Genomic DNA, 26568 nt, shown 5'->3' on the forward strand with positions numbered 1-26568 from the left:
TTTCTCCTGAAATCATTCATTCAACAAATATTTGTTGCATACACCACCTTAATGTCAGCACTGTGGTTGCTGCTGGACACACAAGAGCGAACAAAATAAATGTGGTGCCTGCACTATGGAAACTTGCCATCCAGCAGGGAAGGAAAACATTGAGTAAGGAATTACTAGTATGATAAAAGGCAAGTGGTACTAATGCACATTGCAAGGGTCTTGAACTTTGGAAGCAACAAGAAAAGTGTCCCAAAGAAAGTGATATTACAGCAGCAAATTAAAGGATGAGCAGAGCTTGGCCAAATGGAGATAGAGAGTTTTCCAGATAAAGGAGAGAGTGAAGGCTCAGAATTAAGAAAGGGTAGGGCAGGAAGTCCACTATAGTTGGTGAAAATCAACTGAGGAGATAAGTGAGGCATCACATGTCAAAAAATAGGGAGAGCCCAAGTCCCTGCTGGCACATGAGTCTTGATAAGGTTTCTGGACTAGACATCATGAAAAGATTTTAAGGAATGCAGTGATGTGACTAGGCTTGCATTCTTAATAATCATTTTGGCTGCTATGCTGTGAGAAAAATGGATTGGAAGGAGGTAAGAGTGGATAGAAGAGATCAGATAGAAGACTCCTGAATAATCAAGACACAACAATGAAGCCTAAAGGAAGAGAAAGGCGGTGGTAATACAGAGAAGTAAACAGTTGAAAGATGCTTAGGAGATAGGATCAAAAATAGTAATTGACAGGATGTGGGAGGTGAGGGATAGTCACGTTAATTCCCAGGATTTAGGTTAAGCAATTGAAAGGATGGTTGAGCCACTCACAAAGACAGAAAACACTTACAGAAAGGCTAGTGTCGGAAGGAGGGTATGGGATGTCACATTGTTCATATCAAATTTGAAATGCCTGTAAAACATCCAACTGGAGATGTACCAAAGCAGTTGAATATATATGTCTAAAGGCTCAGCTGAAGGGACTAAACTAGAAATACAGTTGTCAGCTTAAAGATGATGTCCAAAGCTATAGAGAGGAGAAAACAGTTTTTGTCCCAGCTGGTCAAATGACTCACCCAAAGAATATGTTTAAAATAAATATTTTCTTTTACCTCCATCTCTAACACACTGAGTGAGAATCTCTAGATGGTAGTTTGGTTCCTTATCAGTACTTTATAACCTGAGGAGCTTTTAAAAATTCTTATCATCAGTCCTCACCCCAGTCCAATTAATCAGGATTTAGGAGGGTGGGATTCAGCCATGAGTATTTTGTAGAGTTCCCCAGGTGATTCCAGTGTGTATGCAAGGTTCAGAACTATCAGTTCAGGGATATGGCTGGTAATCTATATAATTGTGAAAGCTTCCATATTACACAATGATCAGAACCGAGCCTCACACTTTCAGCCACACTTCACTCAGGTCTTTGCTCAAAGAAGCATTTCCTGACCACTCTACCTGAACTGGCACACATACCATGCACACCCAGCATTCTCTATGCTCCTACCTGCTATATTTTCCTTCATAACATTTACCACCCTCTGACTATATGCTTTGCCTATTTATTTATTGTCCATTTCCCACTGTAAAAATGTGATCCCTATAAGGGAAGAGACTTTGCCTATGTTTTCCTACATTCACTATAGAACCCCAGCACCATTTTAACAGAACCTAGCACTTATTAAATGCTTAATGCATTTAATATTTGTGGAAGGAAGGAATGAAAAGAGACCCAGAGTTCAAAGAGTAGAGATGCTTTTTTTGTTGAAACAGGAGGAAAGGATGTGTTCAGATGCAGGTGGTTTTGTACCCTGTGTAGAAAGGTGAAGTTCCAATTTAGCTTCTCATTCCTATATGAAATAACCACTTTGATGAGAAGTAGCATGAAATTTCCTGATCAGGATGAGGTACAGGATTGGAATTTGGAAATTTTTGAAAATAGTTAAGAATAGGAGGAGTCTAATTACTGAGAAGTGTTGACAGGAAAGTTCAGGTTGGTCATCATGGATTTATCGACAGAAAATCTTCCCCGATGGATAATTTTCTTCAACTGTGATCAGTATCTGGGTACACTCATGGAGATTGCAACGAGTTGAGATAATCTGGAGTTAGGGTTTCAACACCTACATGTGAAAGAAGAATAAATGAGTACAGGAGTTTGGCTTATGTGGGTAATGAGATATTAAATGGGACTTTTCCTTTTGACTCTATTGGACAAATGGCTATAAAGATGAAACAACCATTACATATCACCCACATTCTAAAGAAAGCCTTAAAGCACATTCCCACAGGACCCTTGAGATTTGGCACTCCACTGCCCCCAAGTAGCCTATATTTGCAAAAGACTGAAAATCAACAAGAATCCACTAAAGCAGGCAATTGTTGTAGGACAGAAAGTTATGACTTTTATCCTCCATTATAGAAAGAGTGTTTCAAACCCTCATGCAAATGAACCATGTGAAAGAGGCTCTCAGAGAATCACTCACAGAGATTGAGGCATGCTACTCCACATGTGGATATCTATTACATGTGGAGATATCTATTAGACTTGCTCACCTAACTTACATGCCTATATGCTTGAATGGGGAAAAATAACTGGGACACAGCAAGGCAAAGAGAAGGATCATTTGTGGAGGCAGACTCCTTTCATTTGGCTTAACAAGGATGCTTAGTCTCCTGTGATCCAATGGATACTTAAAATGTAGCAAGACTTGAATCACCTTGCTGGAATCCCTCTTAAGAGGACTTTAGGCAAGGGAAGAGGACCTTAGTAGCAAATAGCTGTGAAGTGTTCCATCGGAGCAAAAGCTGAGTGGGTATTGGAAGAGGTCATTTTGAAAATAAACGGACAGTGAACACGGCCCCTTAAGGCCCCTGAAAAACATAGCAGGTACCCCATGAGAGCAGCAGCATTTGGACGCCTGCCGTATAGTAAGCAGTGACATCCAAGAGAGGATTCTAGTGGCACAGGTTAAATGGAGAAAACCTTAACTTTCTCTTCCTCAGTCCTCTTCCCCTACCTGCACCCTGGGGAAACTGGAGTAAAAGAGCTGATATACCATCTCTGCAGTCCAAGTACTACATCAAAGATCTGGCTTTAAGGTAGAAAGGAAAACAGACACTAAACTGGATTTGAGATTACAGTTTTCAATTGGATTAAATTGGATTGGAATGAATTGGAATATTAATGCTTGAAATAGTCCAAAAGAAATGGGACCTGTCTAAAGTATGATAAAGGACAGAAAAAGAATATTCACAGAACATAACTGAAGTCAGTGGCTATAGAACAGAACTAGTTTTGTACTCCCTTAGAGTTAAGGCTTTTCAGTAAACAGTATGTTACCAGGACATGGAATCCAAGCTGGACGAGAAAGGAAGTGAAGATGAGAAGTTGATGGATAGAAGTTGATGATGGATAGAAGTTGATGGATAGAAGTTGATGATGAGAAGTTGATTGAGAGAACAAAGAATCAGCACATTGAATGTCATGATGAAGCTGAAGAACAGTTGCATTGAGGGTATTAGTGTAGATAAGCTAGAAGTCCCAGACAAGAGCAGTGTCTAAATCAGTGATTTCAAAGTACTGGCAGTTTGTAATGAATTCAAGTCCAAGTTAAGACCTCGGAGAGACAGAGTAGCTGAGGTTGAGTAAAAGAAAAGTTTGGCACATAAGAAGGTCATATAATTAAGGTTGTTGGATTTGTCGTCCAATATTAATGCTAAAATCTCCCCAGAAGATGGCAGATATTGAGGTGGAGGAAAGCACTGAGGGCCACGTACAAAAGCCTTAACTGAATGGGATGGAGTGCCCGCCAAGTAAACAGGTTATAGTGATGGGGAGTTAGGTATGAGCCTCCAACGATAAAAGCTTTTTGTAGGAGAAGGAAGAATTATTAGTTGGAAACAGTGCTGAGGAGTGAGGAGGACGTGTTCCCACCTATCAAGTCTGGGAGGCTTAAACAGTCTCTGCAGTGTTTTCAGGGTCAAGTCAGGAGGTGCTGAAGTTGTTCACTGAAGAGGCTCAAGATTTGGGTGAGTTTGTTAATATCAGAATGGGAATTCCAGATGGTCCAGTAGAAGAGTTGGTGAGAGAGGAGGAATAAGGAATTGGCAGGCAGAGTCAAGATTTGCAGTGAAATCAGTATGCCACTTGAAGATCAGTGAGTAGGAGACATGACATGATCAGGTTTAGATTTTAGACAAATTATTTTGGCAGCTGTGTGGGAGACTTTTTTTTTTTTAGAGGATTCAAGGCTACAAGAAGGGAGACCATTTAAGGCACTGTTAATTATAGTTATGACAAGAAATCCCAAGTGTCTGAAATTGAGTGGTAACAAACAATAAGATTATTAAGATATACATCGGCTAGACTTGACTGATTGGATGTGAGACATGAAGGAAGAGTTTGCAATGACTCTCAAATTTCTAGCCTGAGTAACTTGGTGGTTGATAGGGTCAATGGAGGAAAATCATATTTATGGGGAGATACGTTCAGATCTGGACATTGTATCAAAGACTAAAGCCTTGAGCTGACCTTCAGTAGTCATTTGCCTTCTTATGTAGCAATAGAGTAGCTGATTTCAGTGGGGCACATGGCCACTGAAATAAAGATCACATTTCCCACTTCCCTTATAGCTATATACAGCCATATGATCAAGTTCTGGGCTGATGGTATATAATACAAATTGTGTTTGCAACTTCTAGGAAGTATTCGTAAAAGGAGGGGTCTTTTCTTCACCACTTGCTCCTTCCTGCTGGGGAATATGGACATAATACTAACCACTTTGGATCATAAGCTTAATTTGGCCATGGAAACCACAAAAAGCAGAGCAGCAATGTAGAAAGAGCCTGAGTCCTTGACTTCACAAACATGAGAAATAAAGAAATTTCTACTTCTTTAAGCCACTGCTATTTTGTAGGTTTCTATTACTCTCAGCTGAACCTAAGCCTAATAAATGCCAAATGTGTTAAGTTTGAGGTGTCTATGGAACTTCAGGGAGAGATACAGTACAGTTGGATATACCAATATGGAACTTGGCAAAGAGATCAGAGTTGGAGACAGGCAACACAGGTCATTCCCTGAAAGCAAGTCCATGTGATTTTTTTCTCCAATAGCCTTCAGCAGCATAATCTAAGAGTGAAAAAGTTAATGAATGTTTGCTTAGATAGATATTCATATCTAAATCCATTTCTAAACACAAATATATATAACTTAAGGATCAATATTTCTTTGAATTTAAAAAAATTGCCTTTGAAAATAAAAGAGTTACCACAGCAATTCTTCATATAATTGGCTCGTTTTTATAAAGTGGACCACATTAGGACAATATAATCAAAATGCCTTTAATTATGGGGAAATTATGTCTAAAACTAAATGATAAAGACTTCCATGTGCCAAATGCAGTGCAATAGATATATTGAATAATAAATATTTAGAAACAATTATATTGACTTTATTTGTTCAAAAAATAAAATGTAAATTTGAGCAGCTATACAGGCAGCATAATTCTTCATTGACCCAAAAATAATGCTCACATATTTGAGAAAATATACTTGCAACCTTCTGTTAAATTTGCTAAATTGTTAATTTTGTTGTACAAAATATTCTATAAAAATACTCAGAAATTAGGATCTATGTAAACGTTATTTGTAAATTTTGAAAACTTTCCCACTGTAGACTTCATTAGAAGTTACAACCTCTTCCCACATTTATTTCAGGCTATTTTCATTAAAAATAAGAGCCCCAGCTCCAAATATAAATTACACATAATGAATTTCTTATAATGCTTCCAAATTGAAAGGGCTAGAAAGAATGTTTCCAGTTTTTCTACATTCCCTTCAAAAAAAGTTTGAATAAATAAACCAGCACTTATATGTTTGATTTTCTGGAATTTTACCATGAGTTGTAAAAGCCAGACTATCTGGCCTCTTCCCCCCATAGTTTAGTCAGTATGTGCTCAATCAAGGATTACAAAAATAATTTTAACATACAATTCAGCAAACATAATGAAGAAGTAAATATACTGTTAAAATAAAAAACACGTCATGTATCTCAGCTGGTTATTAATGTTGGGCTTATCCCCTAATTAGGATTACCCTGGCCCCCAGTCCCCTCCAAGCATAGACTAGGAGGCAGTGAATCAAGGCATTATCAAGATCACGACTCAAACCCACATCTAGCCAGTGAGAGAAGGTGCAATTTCTTTGTGCCTCAAATCCATGTGGCCCTGAAACCCCACTGGATCAGGGACATGAAGACCTATCCATCTTTAGGCTCCTGATACACAGGATGTTCATTGAAGAGTATCAAAAACCCAATTGCATCAGAAGGTAATCAAACTAAATTGATAGAACTTTGAGGTTTGAAAGCTCCTGCCCAGAGACTAAGTGGAGTGGGATGGGACAATCTGGGCATAAACTAGGCTAAGAACCACAAGACCTGGAGTCCTAGTCTTGTTCTAATGCTAATTAGCACAGTCCGTTTCTTCTTACATAAAGCAAAAGAGTTGGACTAGGATAGTCGCAGTGGTCTCTTCCATCTTTAAAAGTGTGCACATTGGGAATTACAAGCGAATGCTATGAGTTTAGCAATTGACTTGAAGCCTCCTAAATGCAATGCATTCATGTTATCGTCTATTCCTTTTGATCTTGTTCTCCAGAAAGTATTCAGATTATTATTAATTCAAATGTTTTGCTTTGTGGAAAACTTTCTATCACTACTCCTCTCTCTTCAATTTATGTTGGTTCTTTTCAAACCAACATTTACATCGTTTTCTTTGATTTTTAGAATGGTTTTATTGCATTTGTAAGTGGAGAAGGAAGGTATCACTAAATGTAAAAATTTCCGTTAAGGAATTTTCCCTTTTGCAATTAAACACACTAGTGGGTAAAGTATGGTATAGGAAAGTGGTTAAATGCATAGGAAATCATGTGGGTTGTTAGAGATTATTTGGTTGTTTGGGGTCTCCTAGGATACTTAGTTGTTTTTCCACCAACCCACACATCCTCTATATTCCTAATAAAGCATTTGGAATCTGCTGGGCTTTTTAAGGCTCTCACCACTCTCTTTCTATGACTTCACCATATCATTAAAAATCTAAAGTTATTTAGCATAATTTAACAGTATTAGCAAGATTTGTAACCGTATCCAAGGATATGAACTTGTTTGTTGTAACAACCGCCTGAGCAGTCCAAAAGGCCCTTCAAAGAAAAAAACATACAATGTCGAATTTTCAGTAGTTTTATTGAAAAATGCCTCTTTTGTTTCAGAAATAAATAATATAAGGCAGTGAAATTCACAATCTGCAGTTAAAATATAAAAGCAGCAATTCTATGTTCATAGTCTTGCAAACATTTTCCAACTGCTTTTGATAACTAAGAAACATTATGTTCTGAAAAAAAAAAGTTCATACTAAATATACAACACAAACATGCAATTCCATCTCTGCAGAATAATCTGCAACTTGGCATAAATGTTAGTTTGTCTACAACAAGGAGGTTTAAAGCAATATGGAACTGTATCCAGTCGATGCACTAACTTAAGCTACATGGCTTAAGGTTTGTGGTTGCTAAAGATGTATAAGAGCATCCTATGCACTAATGTATAACAGAGATAGAAGAGGAAGATAAATAATTGCAATGGAGTTGATGGTTCCCTCCTTTCTGGTTTCAAGAAGGGAATTACTTGAATCATGGTGTAACTGAATTGCAAATAAGCATAAGAAAAGATAAACTGCTCTCTCGAAATATACAGTAGCTCTGGGTTCCAGGACTTACTGCCTAATAGTTTCACTGAGGCCGCCCACTGTGCTAACTAAAGGCACATGGCATGTTCTCTCCTTGCAGCTTTTATGAACAAAGTATTTTGCAAGCATTTCAAGGGCAAAGGCAAAAATGTCTACAGACTGCGTGCTGCGAGCTAGGCTTCCTGCAGAAACAAGGTTCCCTACAGTCAGAAAGGGTACTCTTGGATGAAGCAACGCCGGAAGAAACATCACAGAAAAGACGTACACTGCGCTATCTGACCTGTAAATGAGAATTGCAACACCTCCCCCCAGCCTTGCGGCTCGGCGCCGGGTCTCGGGTTCACTGCCCCGGGCCGCGGGGTAGGGCGCGCCGCCAGCGCACGTGGGGAGGAGGCTCCTCTGCAGGCTCGTCGGCGCCGTAGTCCTCGTACTCCGCCGTCCGCTCGGGCTCCACCGGCACGATGAAGGGCTCGCGCTCAGGCAGGTAGGCCCCGCCCTCGGGCACGTACGGCTCTGTCCGATTCAACATTACAGTTATGGCATGATTTGGAAGGCACACACACAGCAAAACTAAATCATCACCCGAGGTGACGGCACTCCAGTCTTAATCTCCTAACTATAAATAGATAAGTTACAATGTCCTGATTACTTCTATTTTGCAGAGAGAATTTGGTAAGAATCAAATAATGAAATGGCACTTTCTTTAAAAAAAAAAAAAAAAAAAAAAAAAAACAACCTTCAAAGATCCAGCAGTAAATACAATCATTGCACAAATACCTGGGAGGGGTCCGGGACTGGGCCAAAGAACTGTAAACACAGTACCTAGGTAGGATTTTCACAAATCCCCAAGTAACTGTTCATGACTTCAAACTCCTCAATTCAAAGAACAACTTGGAAAGCTGAGGAGGTCAGGGGAAGTTTTATTGGCTCCTAGAAACTGAACTCTGGAGGTGAAAAGCAACTATCACCAGGTAATATACAGTACATGACATTTTCTGTGGCTGTCCCTCACACAGACTGAATTATATAGCTGGTGAGTGAGGAACACCAGTGACTACAGCAACACAGGAAGAAAAGGTGATTTTAAACTTTGGCTTGAAAATTGCAATTACAAAACCCAAACGAGAGTACACGTACAAAATAATAATAATAATAAAAAGACACATGCCCTGAATCAGACACATTGCTAACAAGCAAGAGATGAGGAGATTCCATTCAGTGTTATTCCGGCATAGAGCAAGCAGCAGGCTTTGATGCAGAAGCTTATTGTAGGATTGTTAAGTAATTTTAGTGGACAGGATCACATACAAATCATTTACAAGCCACAATTAGTTTATTATTTACATAAGACATTTCTCTTTAACCAGGTTAATTGTTTTTCTTAAATGGCATGATCTCCGCTGGTTAGTAGTTTTATTGTGCACCTCTTTCACGACTGAGGCTCCCCATGGCTTTGTCTTTGAACTTTTTTTAAAAAAATGTTTTTCTACATTATTACTGAAATGCATCAGGCTTATAAACTGACACCACTGCTTTTTTTTTTTTCATTCAAGTTAGTATAAAGAGTCTCCACCCTCCTTTGTGATGTCGACCCGGTTCGTTAACCATATCTGTGGTGAGATTTCCATACAGACTCATTTTCTAATAAGCACGTGCGCAAACATCTCAGAAACAGGATTTTCATGTATTCAAACTGTAAGCAGCACTGGCGACTTAGAAAATTTGTTAGCCGGAACCTGAAACAGGTCAAAGATGATAGTTTTTAAAAGTTGAATTACTATGTAAAAAAAAATATATACACATCCATCTACGTATGTAATGGTTAAAGTATATATACATATATATCCATATATTTTCAGTTATTCACACGTGCCATAAGGCAGTGGCAATTTAAATTTATTTTATAAAGAATTAAATTGTAATTTTGTGAATGAGTTGCATGAGAAATACACATTAAGATTTGCTATTACTTTTGGTCATATGTAAGTATGCACATAAATATATAGATATATACATATTTAGATATTCAACTACTCATGCACTATTTGCAAGTAGCAAACCATATCAAACAGCAGTATCATTTTTAAAACTTGCAAGATGCTTGAGGGTGCACTAATGAAATGGTCACCATTGACTACAGCATGGCTTTCTTATTTCCAGATCAGCATATCCCCCAGTACTCACATCCCACAAAATCAGGCATAGGAGACATCTGCCTTCTATGATTGTCAAACACTGGAATTTCATTAACAATTCTTTCTAAAAAAACGATTAAGTCCCAGATTTTATAAGTGTGAATTCCATGGCCTATGTGGGACAGTTAATTATGTTCGGTGGTCTGTACCATGTTATCAAATAGTTTACCCTCAAATTAGATTCCCAGAACAATTTTTTTAATATATGTTCTTGGCATTCTACAACTGTATTCAACAAATCCCTGTTCTCAACCTTTAGGTAAGACAAGAAAAGAGGAGAAGAGAGGAGAGGAGGGGAAGGGAGGGGAGGGGAGAGGAGAGGGGAGGGAAAAAGGGAAAAGGGAAAAAAGGGAAAAGGGAAAGGAAGGGAAGGAAAGGAAAGAGAAAAGTCAACTGGTAGCATTCTTTGAAACCCTAAAAGAAATAGAGAGGTTTATGATGCGATTTGGTAAACAAAGAAATATGGATAAAAAAAGAAAATAATTAATTAAATCTTAGTGAAATAATAATGTTTTGTGCTTTGGAAGAGAGTATTATTATTACATAATCAAAACAGAACAGAAAGAGTTGATATCTTCAAGAAATCCTCAAATCAACCTTCCTTCAATCCTAGGGAACTTCATTTCCACAAAGGTTCTTTACCTCAGGTGAATCTGGCTTCCTACAATGGCAGCAACATACCTGGATAGCCTTGCCCGTTGTATGGGATGCTGGCACACTGGGACGAATCACAGTATCCAGGAGGACCTGGGGGTCCTCGGATACCTGAGTTTCCGGGACGACCAGGAGGACCGGGGGGACCTCTTGAACCTGTAGACCCTGGTGGACCTGTTCTGGATTCTCCTTGTGGACCTAGTGTGGAATTAAAACAAAAATATTTCCCCTCTTGTTAAACACACTTCCTGAGGCAGTCAGTGATACTTTGAGTGACATCTCCACTGTCTCGAGACCAGACTATTCACTAGTGCACAGTAAGAAAATATTTTCTTAAGAAATACCCAGTGTGAACCAAGGTGTGATGGAACTTTCTTGCCAGTGACTCATCAGAATTAATGCCAGAAATCTACTTTTTATTTTGTTCAAGGAAAACTGATTTAGCAAGAATTAAGCCAAATTAGAGATGTCAATGAGTTCTGTGGTTGGCTCCCACTCTCAGAGAGAAAATCACCCGAAGGAAGTCATTCTATCAGGCAGCCACACCGGGTTGCTGTGAAGACATGGCAGCGTCTACTCCATACCTCCAGACTAAGTGAGGCAATGTTATTTCTGGACAAATGATACTTTGTTATGGTTAACAAAAATGTAAAGATTTAGTCATAGCGCTGACCTTGGTTGCAATGGTCTCACATACCTTAAGATGAAGAAGAAAAAACTTCATTTACAACCCAGTGCATTAAGTGCATAAAACACCTCGATCATTATTATTTCTTTCCAAAATATTAGGAAAGAAGCAGTGAATGAAATTTTGTAATGTGTCAGGTGTCTGAATGAGAATGTATTTTCTCACAGTCTAATAGCTCCCTATTGAAGACTTACTAGAACAAACAAGAAATGTAACCACTCTTAAAGGCGATAAAGCCAAAAAAAAAAAAAAAAAAAACCAGATAGGAATTCTCCAAAAAAAAAAAAAAAAAGCAACACTCTGTCACTAAAACTCGTTCCCTCATATATTAAAGTTGCAGTTAATGTCTGTACACATTCATTTTTCAACAAAAGGAACATAAAAATAAAGAGGTTATGCAAGTTGAACTTCTTGCTAAAGCACATGCCATGATTGTACACGTGCTCAAAGCTAACAGGATGAAGTTGTGAATCTCTTGGGGACCGTGTGCCCGCTCAGTGTTAATTTCCTTTACCTATTTAATGTGCTAGTGAACTTACCTGGGGGGCCAGGCAGCCCCCGAGGTCCTGGAGATCCAATACCCCTTTCACCTTTCTCTCCCGTCAAACCTAAGGAAGGACAAAAAGAGAAAGCACAGGAGAAAAAATTATCTGGAAACGTGTAGTTTTCATCTTAACTGATAATACTTAATTCAAGTAATTCATTTCCTTAGTGAAAGCAGAACCCAACTTTTCACAGAAGCTCACTCTTTAAGCCAAATTCTTTCTAGACATTTGTGTAATTCCAGACTCATGACCAAGAAACAAATCTGGCTACAAGTCAAGGGAAAAAAGTATTTGAAGGAAAAAAAACACATTTAATATATTTTTAAATAGTAATTAAGAACAGAAATCTTGAATAAATAGTTATAACTCATTAAAAAACATCTTAAAAGGTATTTTATCTGTAGTAGCCCTATTATTATAGCATCTAAACCATCAGAATCATAAAAATGGCTTAAGTTTTCTCTAGATTATTAACTAGATAAACTCTTGACAAAAGTGGGTACCTAGAGTCCTGAAACATCTGGAATCAGATAATCCTATTTTTCTTCTTTTCCTTCAACTGCAGTTATCTACTATGAAATTAAAGTAAAAACAAACAAAAAAAATACAAGTGCAGTGCCAGGCCCTAAATAAAGGAACCAAAAGAATCTGGATCTAAAACTACAGGGCTACTTAGGCACATTCAGCTGCTGCTCAACTCTTGCCACAGTCACAGCAATGAATAAGATTTTGGTGCCTGATTTAGTTTGCCAAGATATAGGGTTTCCAATTAATAGCAACAGCAACAACCAAAAAAAAAAAAAAATCAGAAAATAGCATTATCTCTACCAAGACCTCCTGACAAAAGCATTGCTGTTTTCTAAGATACGGATCTTTATGGCCTGCAGGTTGCCTAAAGAGGGAGACAGGTTCACGGACTGATAGCTCTTCTGAGACTGTCCAGACATGAGTAGTTCAAGCAGTTTGCCAAGTTCAGTCTTCTGGATGTTTTCCACCTGACCCAGATCCTACTTTTGCAGGTTCCTTCCTTTATCCCTGTACAGCACCCAGAAATGCCCACCTCGTTCACCAGGCGGTCCCTGCATGCCTGGAGTGCCTGGGAAGCCTGGTCGCCCCCCAGGTCCTGGCTCTCCTCTGGCTCCTGCGCTGCCAGGGGGGCCTGGGGGACCAGGCGGGCCTGGCTGGTTCCGGCTGGAGTGGTAATCATTTGGAATCTGATTCAGCATCTGATTGAATCTGTTCATCTGACCTACAAATAGAAATAGGCTTGTTAGCAGAGATTCCAATAAAGGAGGGAGGAGAGAGTGAAACTGTTCTCTCTTAGTGTCTAGTGAAATCCATCTCCATTCCATCCCCCTCCAGGAAACATTCTAATTAGAATCCTAAATCCAGTGGCCCAGCACAAAATGGTTGCTGATAAACAGTTGTTTCCACAAAATGATGACCTATAAGCCACAAGCATTATTATGAATATAAAAAAGTTATTAAACTTTAATGTGACTCTGAAATAAAGTCTTGAGTTATGCTGGATGATGTCAAAAAAGACCCTTTTTAAATTAAAAAATTATACCGTTTTTGTGTGTGCCTAAGGCAATGATAATCAGGTTTTAGTGCAAACTGGAATTGCCTGTGGGGTACATTAAAAAATACAGATTTCTGGGCCTTATCTCCAAAGATAATGATTTGCTAGGTTTAGGGCACAGGCCAGGAACTCTCATTTCTAACAAGCAACAGAGATGGTTATAAGGCAGGTGTTCCTCAAGACCATATGATTAAGAGGGAGCCCTGGGTTTCAGGCCCATTCTCAGTCTGTGGGCACTGAGCTTTATTACTTAACAGGTCTCATGAATAGGAAGAAAGAGTCTGTGGTTTGGCCAGGCGCGGTGGCTCATGCCTGTAATCCTAGCACTCTGGGAGGCCGAGGCAGGTGGATCGCTCGAGGTCAGGAGTTCGAGACCAGCCTGAGCAAGAGCGAGACCCCGTCTCTACTAAAAATGGAAAGAAATTATATGGACAACTAAAATATATATAGAAAAAATTAGCCGGGCATAGTGGTGTGTGCCTGTAGTCCCAGCTACTCGGGAGGCTGAGGCAGTAGGATCGCTTGAGCCCAGGAGTTTGAGGTTGCTGTGAGCTAGGCTGACGCCATGGCACTCACTCTAGCCGGGCAACAAAGTGAGACTCTGTCTCAAAAAAAAAAAAAAAAAAAAGAAAGAAAGAGTCTGTGAAAAATAGGGAGGCAAGAAAAAGGTCCCCACCAAAATTGACTTTCTATGATCAAATTAATCTTGGTAGGCCTCCTTCCTAAAGGTCATAGAATAATTTAAAGGTCACAACTTAAAGGATCCAGTCTTAGAACTTAAGAAGTTTGCTGCTTCCAGATATACCCTGATGAAGCTCATATTAGGATTTTTAATATGGAAACTGAAAAGCCCTTTTAAAATATGATTTTGTATCAGACTGAATATAAAGATAACAGGCTATCATTTTATCTTAGTGACAATCTTTAAAATATCATTAGCTTTTTCTAATCAGATACAAAACTGACAATGCATGAAAACAAGAGGTCATCAAAAATGAAACAGAAACATCTCTTTTAGAAACCTTATGATTTAAACCCCACATTTTACTGCAATTAATTAAAAAAACATTCATGCAATAAAAAGAAATTTTACCGCTTATTAATTGTTCACAGACTTGTCTTGCAACTGCTCGCATCATGTTCTGGGAAGCAATGTCTCCCTTGTTAATTAAATTAATGAGAATTATTAGCATGTTATTTCCATAGTTTTAGACTTTAATGTTTAACACACAAAATAAAGGTAAGATTTTTAAAAATACATACCCTATCGCCTTTCTCTCCTTTCAAGCCAGATGGACCCTGAAATATAGGAAATTCATACATTAGAAACTGAAAAATATGGTCTACAATGATGACTACGTAATAAAATGATAACATGCTAATGATAAAAGAGGACAAGGTCTGCTTTCTAATGAATTTTCAAAATTGACATATCACATTTATATCCATGTTACATTTTGCTTTTATGTAAAAAGAAATCTAAGTCCTCACTCTCTCAGAGAAGCGCATGTTCTCCAAAACAATGCACAGATGTGAATTTTATGGTCACAACTATAAAAGTTAAGTACCATGCATACTTTTTACAATGCCATTCACCATATAGGCTTGGCAGTAAAATACATGTGAAGATTGCCCTTGTGCCGTCATACTTTATTTTACATCATCGTGGTTGGTTAGCTCAGCTGGTTATTGTGGAACGTCCATGAGGTTAATCTTTGTTCAGTCTAACTAAGAACCAGTGGGCTTTTGTCAACTCCCTAGCCCAGTATATATCTCTAATCTTACAGTGATTCTTTGTGCATTGGGTAGAAAAGGAACCGATGTCTCCCTTATTAAATAACTCAATCCACATGGTCCCACATCCAAACACAGAATATTTGTCCCTGTTCTGCCACAGGCCTCTCGCTAACCGTGAGAGATCTTGGAAAAAGTGTTCCTTAGACTGCAACAAGTTTTTGTCTTTCAGTAATATATTTCCAGGCTACCAACTGCTGGCACAGAAGGAACTTCCAAACCTTTGACAAATCCGATGTTCATATAATATCCCACACCAAATCACATCTTACCATCCCCATGGAAACCACTGTGGTCCAAACCAAGACTCTTGCCTGAACTATTCCAGGGCCCTTCTAACTGGTCTCCCTGGTTCCCACTTTGCCCCTTTATATCATCTTTGTGTCATCTATACAAAAGCCAAAATGGTATTTTTTTTTTTAAGGAAAATTAGATCATGTCACTCCTTCGGCTCTAAGAGCTTCTCATCACACTAAGAATAAATAAGAATTCCTTATCAGATGGTCCATATGCTCCTCTCTGCCCAGCTGTCTGACCTCACCTTGTATCCCTCTCATCTTCACTCCCTTTGCGTGAGGCACCCGGGCTTCGTGGATGTTCCTTTCACATGCTGGACTCATCCTTCAACCAGGGTCTGTGTTCGTGCTATGCCCTCTCCCTGGAGGCCTCTTCCCACAGACTAAACATTGTGATCTCTCTCTTCATCCCAATATTGCCTCCTCAGAGACAGTCCCTGGCTACTATATCTAAAATAGCTGGCTTCCCACCATCACATTCATTCTCTAACCCCTTACAGTTTCTTGTTTCTTCACACCACTCATCATCACTGGAAACTACATCATTTATTTACATGGTTTTCATCTATATCTCCCTCTAGAATCTCTGTGAAGGCAAGGACTTAGTCTTGTTTACTGTTGTATCCCCTGGCCCTAGCACGCTGGCTAGCACATCTTTTGTAGGCACTAAACAAATATGTGTTGATTAAATCAATGAAATATTCCACAAGCAGCTCCTGTAAACATCCACTATATAGCACATCAGGTATTACAAGTTAGTGAGAAAATAACAACAGGTTTTAATAGTTAATGACATAAGCTAACAGTGATTAAGCCAAGCTCTCTGCTAAGACTTATATACACCCATCTGCTATTTTTGATTTTAGAAACTAGAGGAAGATAAGATAAAATAGAGAAGACAAGAAAAGGAAATTTGCCATCTTAGAAGAATGAGGAAGATGAACAGGAAAAAGGGAAGAGTTGAGGTCCAAATAAATGTCGACCAAATTATCATCATCATAAGAAAACTGGAGTTTGTCGATCCCTTTAGCAAAAGTACTAGATTTTTGTGAAAACACTAATATTACTGATTTTGGATCATTTTGCAAATGCAGGGATTTTTTTTTTTTTACATTTACTGCTATTTTGAGATTGTTCTGATGTGTTCTTTTAATTTACTGCCACTCTGAGATTGTCCTATTGTGCATGAGTTGTAGAAATCATCTTTATTGCCAATATTTAAAGATGATATTTCAAATAAAAGCAGTAGACATTTCTTTCAGGCTTCTAGCTGCAACCATGAATTACATCAGTAATATTCTTACATAAGATTCTGTTGCGGTCATAGTAAAATGAAATAGAACTCTGAATAAGTACAAAAGTTTCCTGTACTTTTTTTTACTACTTTTGCAAGTTTTCTGCCATGATCCATCAAGGAAAAGAAAGTAATAAAAGTCACATGCTAGGGTACACACAGATTATAAAGCATATCAGAAGCCCTTCCGCCTTTATGTTGCTTGTTTAATTTTATGTAACCATAGAAAGCAAGCCATGTCACATAAATATTCTACCCTAAGTTTGTCTGATATTACATTTTTTATTAAACTTGGGTTTATGTAACTTGAACAATATTTAAGAGAAGTTCTGTCCAGAGAACAGCCTCGATAAATTTTTGTCACTGCTAATTGTTGGATTTAATTATCTTCAAGGTTTTTATATTTCAGAATGCAATTTAAAGCAGAAAAACTGCTTAAAATAAACTTACACTTCATAAATACAAATAAGGAATGGGCTGTAAAGAATATGAAGCCCAGTAGTCTTTACAAATACTTGTGGATATTTTAGAAACTTCAAATTCAATTTTGGAGACACTAATTTGAAAATACCAGATATGCAGAATGCTATCTCAGCTGTGATTTTAACCAAAACATCTCAGTAAGAGAAAGTTAAACTGGCTGTAACTTGGGGCAGGACAGTATAAAAAAAGTAAAGTGGCCAATTAAGAGTTGACAAATTCTTTTAATTTTGGGACTAATGTGCTAGTATCCTCAACTAAAGAAAAAAGAGCAAATGGCCCAGCTGGATAATGCTGCCAAAGGGTTAACATTTGCAAACTAAGGACGGAGGTGCCCTGCACCATCATCATGTATTTTTCCATCTTAAGCAGCATACCACTCCTAAATAAAAAGAATCATTTTGCTGACCCAGCTCTGAGTGTTTATACAGTGCAGAAATATGTGCCTTGGCTCATAATCCCATTCTCCTTTTAAAGAAACCCAATGACCACAGTTTTCATCCTAAAATACTATAATAACCCAGGGAGAAAATTTTTAGAACTAGTACCAAGTCAAATTCATGGGTTTAGCACGGTTTTAACAAATGCTTCAAACACATTACAGCAGAGATAAACTAAATAGAACAAAGCCTTGCAGTTTTCATTATTTATGTCCAGGGTGAAATGACTGTAGATAGACATGCAAGCTGTCCACTTACTGGCCTGCCATGGTCTCCAGGCTTTCCTGGTTTCCCACTCGGTCCTGTGACTCCTGGAGAGCCTGGGCTTCCCTATAACACACAAGCAGAGAAAGGAAATGTTATGACGAAGGGAAAATCCCATCTAAAGTAAACTAACAAAGCACAGCCTGTTTTAAAAGCTCTTAAAAGAAATAGCACATAATTACACATTAAGGAAGAATAAAACCAAATTTTAAGATAGCAGGAAGGAAAAAATCTTGAAAATTCCAATTCAGTCTTGACAGACTGTAAAATTCTAAAATATATTTTGAGACCATTTGAAAAATACATGCATATATGTATAAAAATTAGTTTCACAATGTATAGACTATGATCCCAGTAAATTGGTTACAAAGCAGATCTGCAGAAAGCAGTTCCTATTTTTTAGTTTATTTCTGATACAAAACCAGAAAATACTTCAAAAGACAGAAGTTGGAAACTTTGGCTGGGGAAGAATTAAGTAGGTGGCCAGTTTTATGCTAAGTTGGGCACCATGGTGGCAGAGTCTTCCCTTGTGGGCTAGGAATTGCATTCAGGTTGGAAATAATTATTTCTTTTGGTGCATTCTCCACATTTTCATCCTCTTCTATCATATCAGCACCCTTCACCCCACCAAAACCATAAGAATTGCTTCCTGTGGCTTTTAATGCAGCTTCCAGATATTTCATCCATATATTTAATAGAATATTTATAATATTTAACAGCCAATACATCATGTTCTAAAGCCTAAACTTTCCTTAAGATAGAATCATCAGATTTTGAAAAAAAAAGTTTTACTCCATCAATTATATAAATTTTAAGCTCATAGTAAATACTTAAAACGAAAGTTTACTATGTATTTGAACCCTCCCATCTAAGAACATATATATTAAACATAAATAATAAAATTATCTTAACATATGGTCTTGAGGCGTCATATTCCGCCATACAGACATGGAGACTATCCATCACCTCAAAGAATTTAATTGTGATCTCACCTGGATGCATCTCATACACATGCTCATTTCAAAATCATTAGCTGATTCAGTATTTTCCCCAAAGATCTTAAACAGAAGACCCTTTGTCTTAGTTGTGGATAAAACTTACTTCCTTAGAACAACTGATGGTTGCTCAGTAATAAATGTTCTTGAAATTCAAATATTATATGCCACCGATTTTTAAAATTCTAGAACAAGAAGTAACCACTGAGGACATAAAAACCAATCACTCAATGTGCAGATGATGGAAGAGAGGCACTAACAAGCTAGTGGCCAAGTTAGGGAATTTTGTTCTATTTTTCAAATAAAACTTGATTAAAAAAAAAAGCCTCTATATTTTAACACATCTGCTTTCTCTAGCACATTTTAATTTAGGAAAATAAAAACAAACAGCTCTCTCGATATGCCCCACAACACAGATGGAATGTTCCAAAAGCAAGTTACCTGACTCTTCCCTAGCAAAATGGGAATAGAAGGTGGGGTGAGGGGCAACAAAGTAACCCATTTGGCTCTTACCGGTGGCCCAGGTGGGCCCCTGGGTCCCATTGCACCGTCTTTTCCAGTGAAGCCCTATTGTAAAAATGAAAGTAATTACAGATTAGCAAGATAATGAGCAAGGGAAAAGGAAAGATGCTAAACAGGTTGCTAAGGGTGAAGAGAAATATTTAATACAATTTGTCGTTTGACAGGTAAGCTTTTAATATAAAGACAAACATATCACTCTAATGATAGTTTCCTTGGCTGTGCAAAAGCTTTTTAATTTGATTAGATCCCATTTATTTATTTTTGTTGCTGCGGTGATTGCTTTGGGAACCTTCTTAAAAAATTCTTTGCCTAAGCTGATGTCTGAAAGGGTCTTCCCAACATCTTCTCCTAGAATTCTTAAGGCTTCATGCCTTAGGTTTAAGTCTGTTATCCATGTTGAATGAATTTTTGTGAGGGGTGAGAGGTGGGGATCCAGTTTCATTCTTCTACATGTAGCTATCCAGTTTTTCCAGCACCATTTATTGAAAAGAGATTCTTTTCCCCAGTGTATATTTTTTGTCTGCTTTGTCAAAGATTAGATTACCATATGTGGATGGTTTCATCTCTGGATTCTAAGGTCTATGTCTCTGTTCTTGTGCCAGTACCATGCTGTTTTAGTTACTATAGCCTTTGTAGTACAGCTTGAAGTCTGGTAGACTGATACGTCCCACTTCGTTCTTTTTACTTAAGACTGCTTTGGCTATATGAGGTCTTCTCTGGTTCCATACAAAGTATAGAATTATTTTTTCTGGATCTGTAAAAAATGACGATGGTACTTTGATAGGGATTGCATTAATTCTGTAGATCACTTTAAGTATGGACATTTTAACAATATTGATTCTACCAATCCATGAGCAAGGTAGATTTTTCCATCTGTTCACATCTTCTACAATTTCTTTTCTTAGTGTTTCACAGTTCTCCCTGTATATGTCTCTCACATCTTTCATTAAATATATTCCTGGATATTTAATTTTCTTTGAGGCTATTGTAAAAGTTATTACGTTTTTGATTTGAATTTTGGCTTGACTGTTATTTGCATATATGAATGCCTCTGATTTGTGTGTATTGATTTTGTATCCTGAGACTTTACTGAATTCATTTATCAATTCTAGGAGTCTCTTAGTTGAATCCTTGGGCTTTTCTAGATATAATATCATATCATCAGCAAAAGCAAGAGTTTGATCTCATCTGCCCCCATCTGGACACCCTTAATACCCCTCTCTTGTCTGACTGCTCTAGCAAAATCTTCCAGCACTATGTTGAATAGAAGTGGAGATAGTGGGCAACCTTGTCTGGTTCCGGTTCTAAGTGGAAATGGTTTCAATTTTTCCCCATTCTGTATGAGATTGGCTGTGAGTCTGTCATAAATGGACATGATAATTTTAAGGTATGACCCATCTATGCCTATTTTGTTAAGAGTTTTTATCATAAAGGTGTGCTGGACTTTGTCAAATGCTTTTTCTGCATCTATTGAGAGAATCATATGGTCTTTGTTCTTGCTTTTATTTATAAAGCAAATTGCATTTATAGATTTGCATGTGTTGAACCAGCCTTGCATCCCTGGTATAAAGCCCACCTGGTCATTGTGAATTATTTTTTTGATGTGCTGCTGAATTTGATTTGCTAACAGAATGGGAGAAAATATTTGCTCTCTACACATCTGATAAAGGACTGATAACAAGAATCTATCTAGAACTTAAAAAAATCAACAAGAAAAAAATCAAACAACCCCATCAATAAATGGGCAAAGGAAATGAACAGAAACTTTTCAAAAGAAGACAGAATAATGGCCAGCAAACATATTTAAAAAATGCTTAACATCTCTAATCATTAGAGAAATGCAAATCAAAACCACAATGAGGTATCACCTAACCCCAGTGAGAGTGGCCTCTATCAAAAAAATCCCAAAACAACAAATGCTGGAGAGGATGTGGAGAGACAGGAACACTCTCACACTGCTGGTGGGACCGTAAATTAGTGCAACGTCTGTGGATAAGAATTTGGAGACACCTCAAAGAACTAAAAATAAAAATACCATTCGATCCAGCAATAGCACTATTAGGCATCTACCCAAAAGAGCAAAAGACATTCTATAATAAAAACATCTGCACCCGAATGTTTATGGCAGCACACTTCAGTATTGCAAGGATGTGGAAACAACCCAAGTGCCCGTCAATTCATGAGTGAATTAATAAAATTTGGTATATGTATACAATGGAATATTACTCAATTATAAGAAATGATAATGATCTAGCACCTCTTATATTTTTCTGGATTGAGCTTGAGCCCATTATCCGAAGTGAGGTATCACAAGATTGGAAGAATAGGCTCCACATGTACTTGCCATCAAATTGGCACTGACTGATCACCACTATGGTGCTCACACGATAGTAATATTCTCCAGGGATTAAGGGGTTGTGGAGAGGTAAACTCACAACTAATGGACGCGGTGAGCATTGTAGAGGGGAAGGGCAAGCCTCTAATCCTCACCTGAGTGAGGCAAAGACATAAAATATAACCAAAATGTTTGTACCCTCATAATATTCTGAAATAAAAAAAAATAAATAAAAATAATTTAAAAGAAAAAGACATTTGTCCAAAAACTCCATTCAATTTCACTTACACCTTTTACTGAATAATTAATTGCTATGCTAACTCATTTGTACAGGTATAAATAAAACCATTTTAAGAGCCAAATTATCTTCTACCAAGAAGGTAGATTTCTTTGCTGATGATACTAGTTTTTGCTTTTGTTAAGAGTATAAAGAAGTCTAGAGGAAAACTGACCCTTTGTATGGTAAAGTCAACGTCAGCACACTGGCCCAGGAAGGATCAAAGTGGAATGAAAGGAATGTTGCTGAGTAAAGGAAGTGTATCAGAAAAGTTGATACCATGGTGGCAGAGTCTGCCCTTGTTTGCTGGGAATTACGCTCTCTATCTAAATTCATTACTTCCTTTAGCGCATTCTCCATACTTTCATTCTCTTCTTTCATGTCAGCAACCTTCACCCCGCAAAACCATAAGAATTTCTCCTTGTTGCTTTTAACACAGCTTCCAAACATTTAACCATCTATTTAACAGAATATTTATAATGTATCTTATAGCCAATACATCATGTTCTAAAGCCTAAACTTCCCTTAAGATGGAATCATCAGATTTTGTAAAACAATCTTTTACTCCATCAATTATACAAATTTTAAGCTCATAGTAAATGCTTAAAATGAAAGTGTATTACTAGCATTTAAACCTCCCCTCATCTAAGAACATATGTATTAAACATAAATAATATAATTATTTTAACATATGCTTTTGAGGCTTCATATCCTGCCATCCAGACATGGAGAATGAATGCCAACCACCTGATTAGAAAACTGCCTTATTTCCTGAGTAACTGCCAGACAGCTAGGGCAGGACTATTTATGTCTCCACTCCTGGTGAATTTCTCTCCTCCTCCCCAAAAAAGAGGCAAAGGTGTCTTAACTGCTCTCTACTCAAAAGACAGGAAATCCTCAATCTTCATAATAAGTAGTTAATTTTTCAGTAACCATCTCTCCTCATCTCACACAAAAGCCAGAGCTGTGTCAGTGTCAGTGACCAGGAAGCAACAAAACACATCTCGCAGGCTCGCTCTTTGGCTTGTGCCCCTGCATTTATGTGAGTTTTTTTCCCTCTCTCTCTATAGTGCCAAATGACCTCTTCCTGGAATGATTCATCGTGCTACCCAGTTAGCATTCATTCCCAACAGCAGATCTCTGAAATCCAGCCGAGGATTTCTGAGTCAGGTCATATTTTATGGTTGTTGCGTTCCTCTGTCAGAGGAGATTTGGTCTCGTTTTCTGCAGAGAATAAGAATGATCATTTCATCCATATACTTGGATTCTAACAAAAATCAGGATCATTTGGATCCCTTCCTGCAGTAAGTATCCACACTTCTTAGCCCACTGATTTCACAGTAGAGGAAATTTAAATTATTTCTTTAAAATTCATTAGAAATATTCCCCCCCTACCAAAAAAAAAAAGTTTTTTCGGAAACTTATAGGGATAATACTTTAGACTGTTTTCTGAAAGATCTAGGCCTGATTAACAAAAAAACAGATCCCAAATCCGTCTGATGGGACATCAACATTACTTCTGAGAGCCACTTAAGAAGCGAAGATGCCCCAGTAGTATTGCTTGGACAATTTGAATGGCATTTCTTCCATCTAAATTTCTCCAACAACTATATAAGATACTCTTTTTCATTTCATTTTGGATAAGTATTGTATTTCTAAATAATACTCTTTCAGTCAGCCTAGGAACTTCCTGATCAACCATTTTCTCTTAGAAGAAACATATATTTAAGTTGGAGTAAGGAGAACTTTATTCTGATATCCTTAGAAGGGCTATTTGTGCTACAGTATTCTTCATTGTTTGCTTCAAAGCTGCAGCAATTTCTACTACTTCCACCCACGTGAGGGAGGCAGAGAAGACCAGTGGCCATTTTCACAGATGCACATTTATTAGATGACTGTACGTGTGGTTCTTTTGTCACTTTCTAATAGTCCCCAAAGCTGTGCCTCATTTTGCAAATCATCTGTGCTGAAGACAATTTCTAACTTTCCAAAATTGTTTATATCCCACCAGCTGCACACCCTCCTCTCAGCGTTAGTGGTAGTTTACTAAGCAGTAGGTAAATGCACAAGGCTGTGAAGGAACGAGAAGAATTTCTTGAAAAGTTTCCTTCCCCTCATCTCAGGAGACCTAGATGGCCTCACCACAAAGTTGGACACAGATTAGAGTTTGAGAATGGAAAAGTACAGTCCCTCCCTCCCAGTCCCTTACTTTTCAAAGATGCAGTGATGGTGGTGGTGACAGTTGCCTGACCACCAGTTTAGAAAGAGTGTTGACGGGAAGTGCACTTAGGACTGGCCACGTCTCTGCATGAAGCCCACACTGGGGTGGATGTGATGGACACGAGGCTTCAGGAGTAGCAGCAGCAAGCAAGTCAGCCCGTCAACACTTCTTGATTGCAATATTTTGGGGTTTGTTTTCTAATCAGAAATACTGACTTGTCATCCTTTGTACTCTCAGTGTTGTCCTATATTGTAAAACAACAACTCAAAAAAAAAAAAAAAAAGTGCCATCCTCCAAAGAGTCAGAAGAATATATATGTCAGTACCACCTCCACATCCCAGATCCCAGACGATACAGTTTTCTCTTTGACCTCTCTCTGTCTCCTTCAAACTCAAAAAAAGGCACAGGAGCAAATCAAGTTCACTGGCATGTCCTCTGCCATTCTGTAGTATCTGGGCAAGTCTTTGCTCCCTCTGAATTACCTGCCTCTCTGACCAGTGGTGTCTTGGAGGTATTAAGGTTAACAACTCAATGTTTAGTTGCAGTTGTTACAGCACAGGCTCCCTCGCATCCTGCTGCTAGTCATATGTCGTTACTGATTGATTAGTCAGAACAAAGACTACTTTCAGACTATTGTAAGAACCATAAGATGCTGAAAAGTCATAGTTCTTTTGTTTTGACCAACTTTAAAATCTCTGGGTTCTTTTTATTAAAGCATTTGTGTTCTCCTGTGGAACCAAATGTTTCATAACATTGATGAATGGAGCACAGAGGTCACGTTCACTGTGCTTCTCATTTATTTGTCCCAGAACAGATTGGGTTTCTTGCACTGCTTTCACCCTGAGTCAAGAGCAAACCTGAAAGCTGCCACAAATGGGCAAAGTCCCTACTAAATACCAGCTGTCTACCCCATCATCAAAGCCTAGAAGCAGCGTTGGAGTTCTAAAGGTCCAGGGAGGAAGTCCTGAAGCATCACAGAAACAGAAAGTGTCATGGAAGTCATGGGACTCCCATAGTTACATGAAAGCTGTCTCATAACAAAGATTTTAATTTTTGGATTTAAAACAATTTGCTAAGATTCTTAAATCTCTTTTTAATCAGCTAAAACTCCTTTTCTGGACTTCTTTTTCTGAATATGACAAAAGAAAAAATTTTCCCAAAATTAAAATTTCAGGGACTCCCCTAGCTTCCCACCATTTTGTTTCAGAGACCTTGGGATTGCTGTGATGTCGGATGGTCCACTGACGTTAGCTCTGCAGCCTTCCATGAGATATAAGAAGTCCACATTTCCAGCCATGCAAACTGGATTGTGGATGGTTTTTGATTAATAGGCAACAGTGCAATATCATTTCCAATGTCATTATAGCCTGCCCAAGAAAACTTACTCTGTCTCCTGGAGGGCCCATTGGTCCTGGTGGGCCAGGTAGTCCTGGGGTGCCCTACAGGGAAGGAAGCAAACAAGTGAGACATTGTAATATATTTCCGGTGTGAAAAAGAATCCTTGTTATTCTCCAAAAGGTATTTTTAGAAAAAAGTCCCAGGGACTCTGAAAAGAAACAGGAAACCAGAGCCAAGCACAATACCAGGGATACAGTAGCTGCCCAGTCACCAAGCAGATACCGGAATTGAATAGCACAAACTTGGAGACTCAGACCAGGGTACAACATGGAAATAATGGGAAGCACATAACCAGCCTTCCGCTCTGCTGCTTCACCTTGGCTCACCTTTTGAGGCACTACAAAGGCAACTTTTCAAATACTGCACGGCAGAAAGAAGAGAAGGCAACCTCAAGACCAACTCACTGTTCGGCCTGGAAGTCCTGGCTCTCCGGCATCCCCTTTCATCCCTTGGCGACCCTAGAGTGAGCAATGGGAAAGCAGTTCTCAGGCGTTTCACGGAGATTACGTGAAAAGGGAAGACATGAGTCACTTATGAAATCTTCATCACTTCATAAATCCAATGTGAGGGTTCAGAGACAAGCACATAAGGGCACTTTTGAAGGGAGATGAATAAACCATTTTTTTGGATTTATGTTCACTTTTTAAGCTACAAACGCTATTATAATTTCCACTTATAATGTTATAAGGTAATTTTATATAATTATGGGATAATACACCTACTTTGAAAGAACATAAGTTTAACATAAGGGATATCTGCATTACTTTTAAGAAATTTTTTAATAAGGTTAAATAAGTAGCAATAATTTTTTCTACACGGTTTTATATTATTACATGTACTATTTACATATCTGAACTGAAATTATAGT

At 38.1% G+C, this 26568-nt stretch overlaps 1 protein-coding gene across 2 annotated transcripts in view; it reads right to left on the bottom strand.

The window, feature by feature from the left end:
* Positions 1-7199: 7199 nt before the first annotated feature.
* The window catches only part of COL12A1 (collagen type XII alpha 1 chain), a 114028-nt gene continuing 94659 nt past the window's right edge, over positions 7200-26568 (bottom strand). The window contains exons 56-65 of one of the 2 annotated variants that reach the window (XM_069489128.1): positions 26105-26158; positions 25688-25741; positions 19461-19514; positions 17947-18018; positions 14648-14683; positions 14478-14544; positions 12863-13051; positions 11797-11865; positions 10597-10767; positions 7200-9456 (exon numbers count right to left, since the gene is read on the bottom strand). In XM_069489128.1, coding sequence (XP_069345229.1) covers positions 9446-9456; positions 10597-10767; positions 11797-11865; positions 12863-13051; positions 14478-14544; positions 14648-14683; positions 17947-18018; positions 19461-19514; positions 25688-25741; positions 26105-26158 — 777 coding nt within the window. In that variant the 3' untranslated portion in view covers positions 7200-9445. The remainder of the gene's footprint in view (positions 9457-10596; positions 10768-11796; positions 11866-12862; positions 13052-14477; positions 14545-14647; positions 14684-17946; positions 18019-19460; positions 19515-25687; positions 25742-26104; positions 26159-26568) is intronic. The other variant, XM_069489127.1, reaches the window with a different exon arrangement.

This window comes from Eulemur rufifrons, chromosome 15 (assembly GCF_041146395.1).
Source record: "Eulemur rufifrons isolate Redbay chromosome 15, OSU_ERuf_1, whole genome shotgun sequence".
Lineage (NCBI taxonomy): Eukaryota > Metazoa > Chordata > Mammalia > Primates > Lemuridae > Eulemur > Eulemur rufifrons.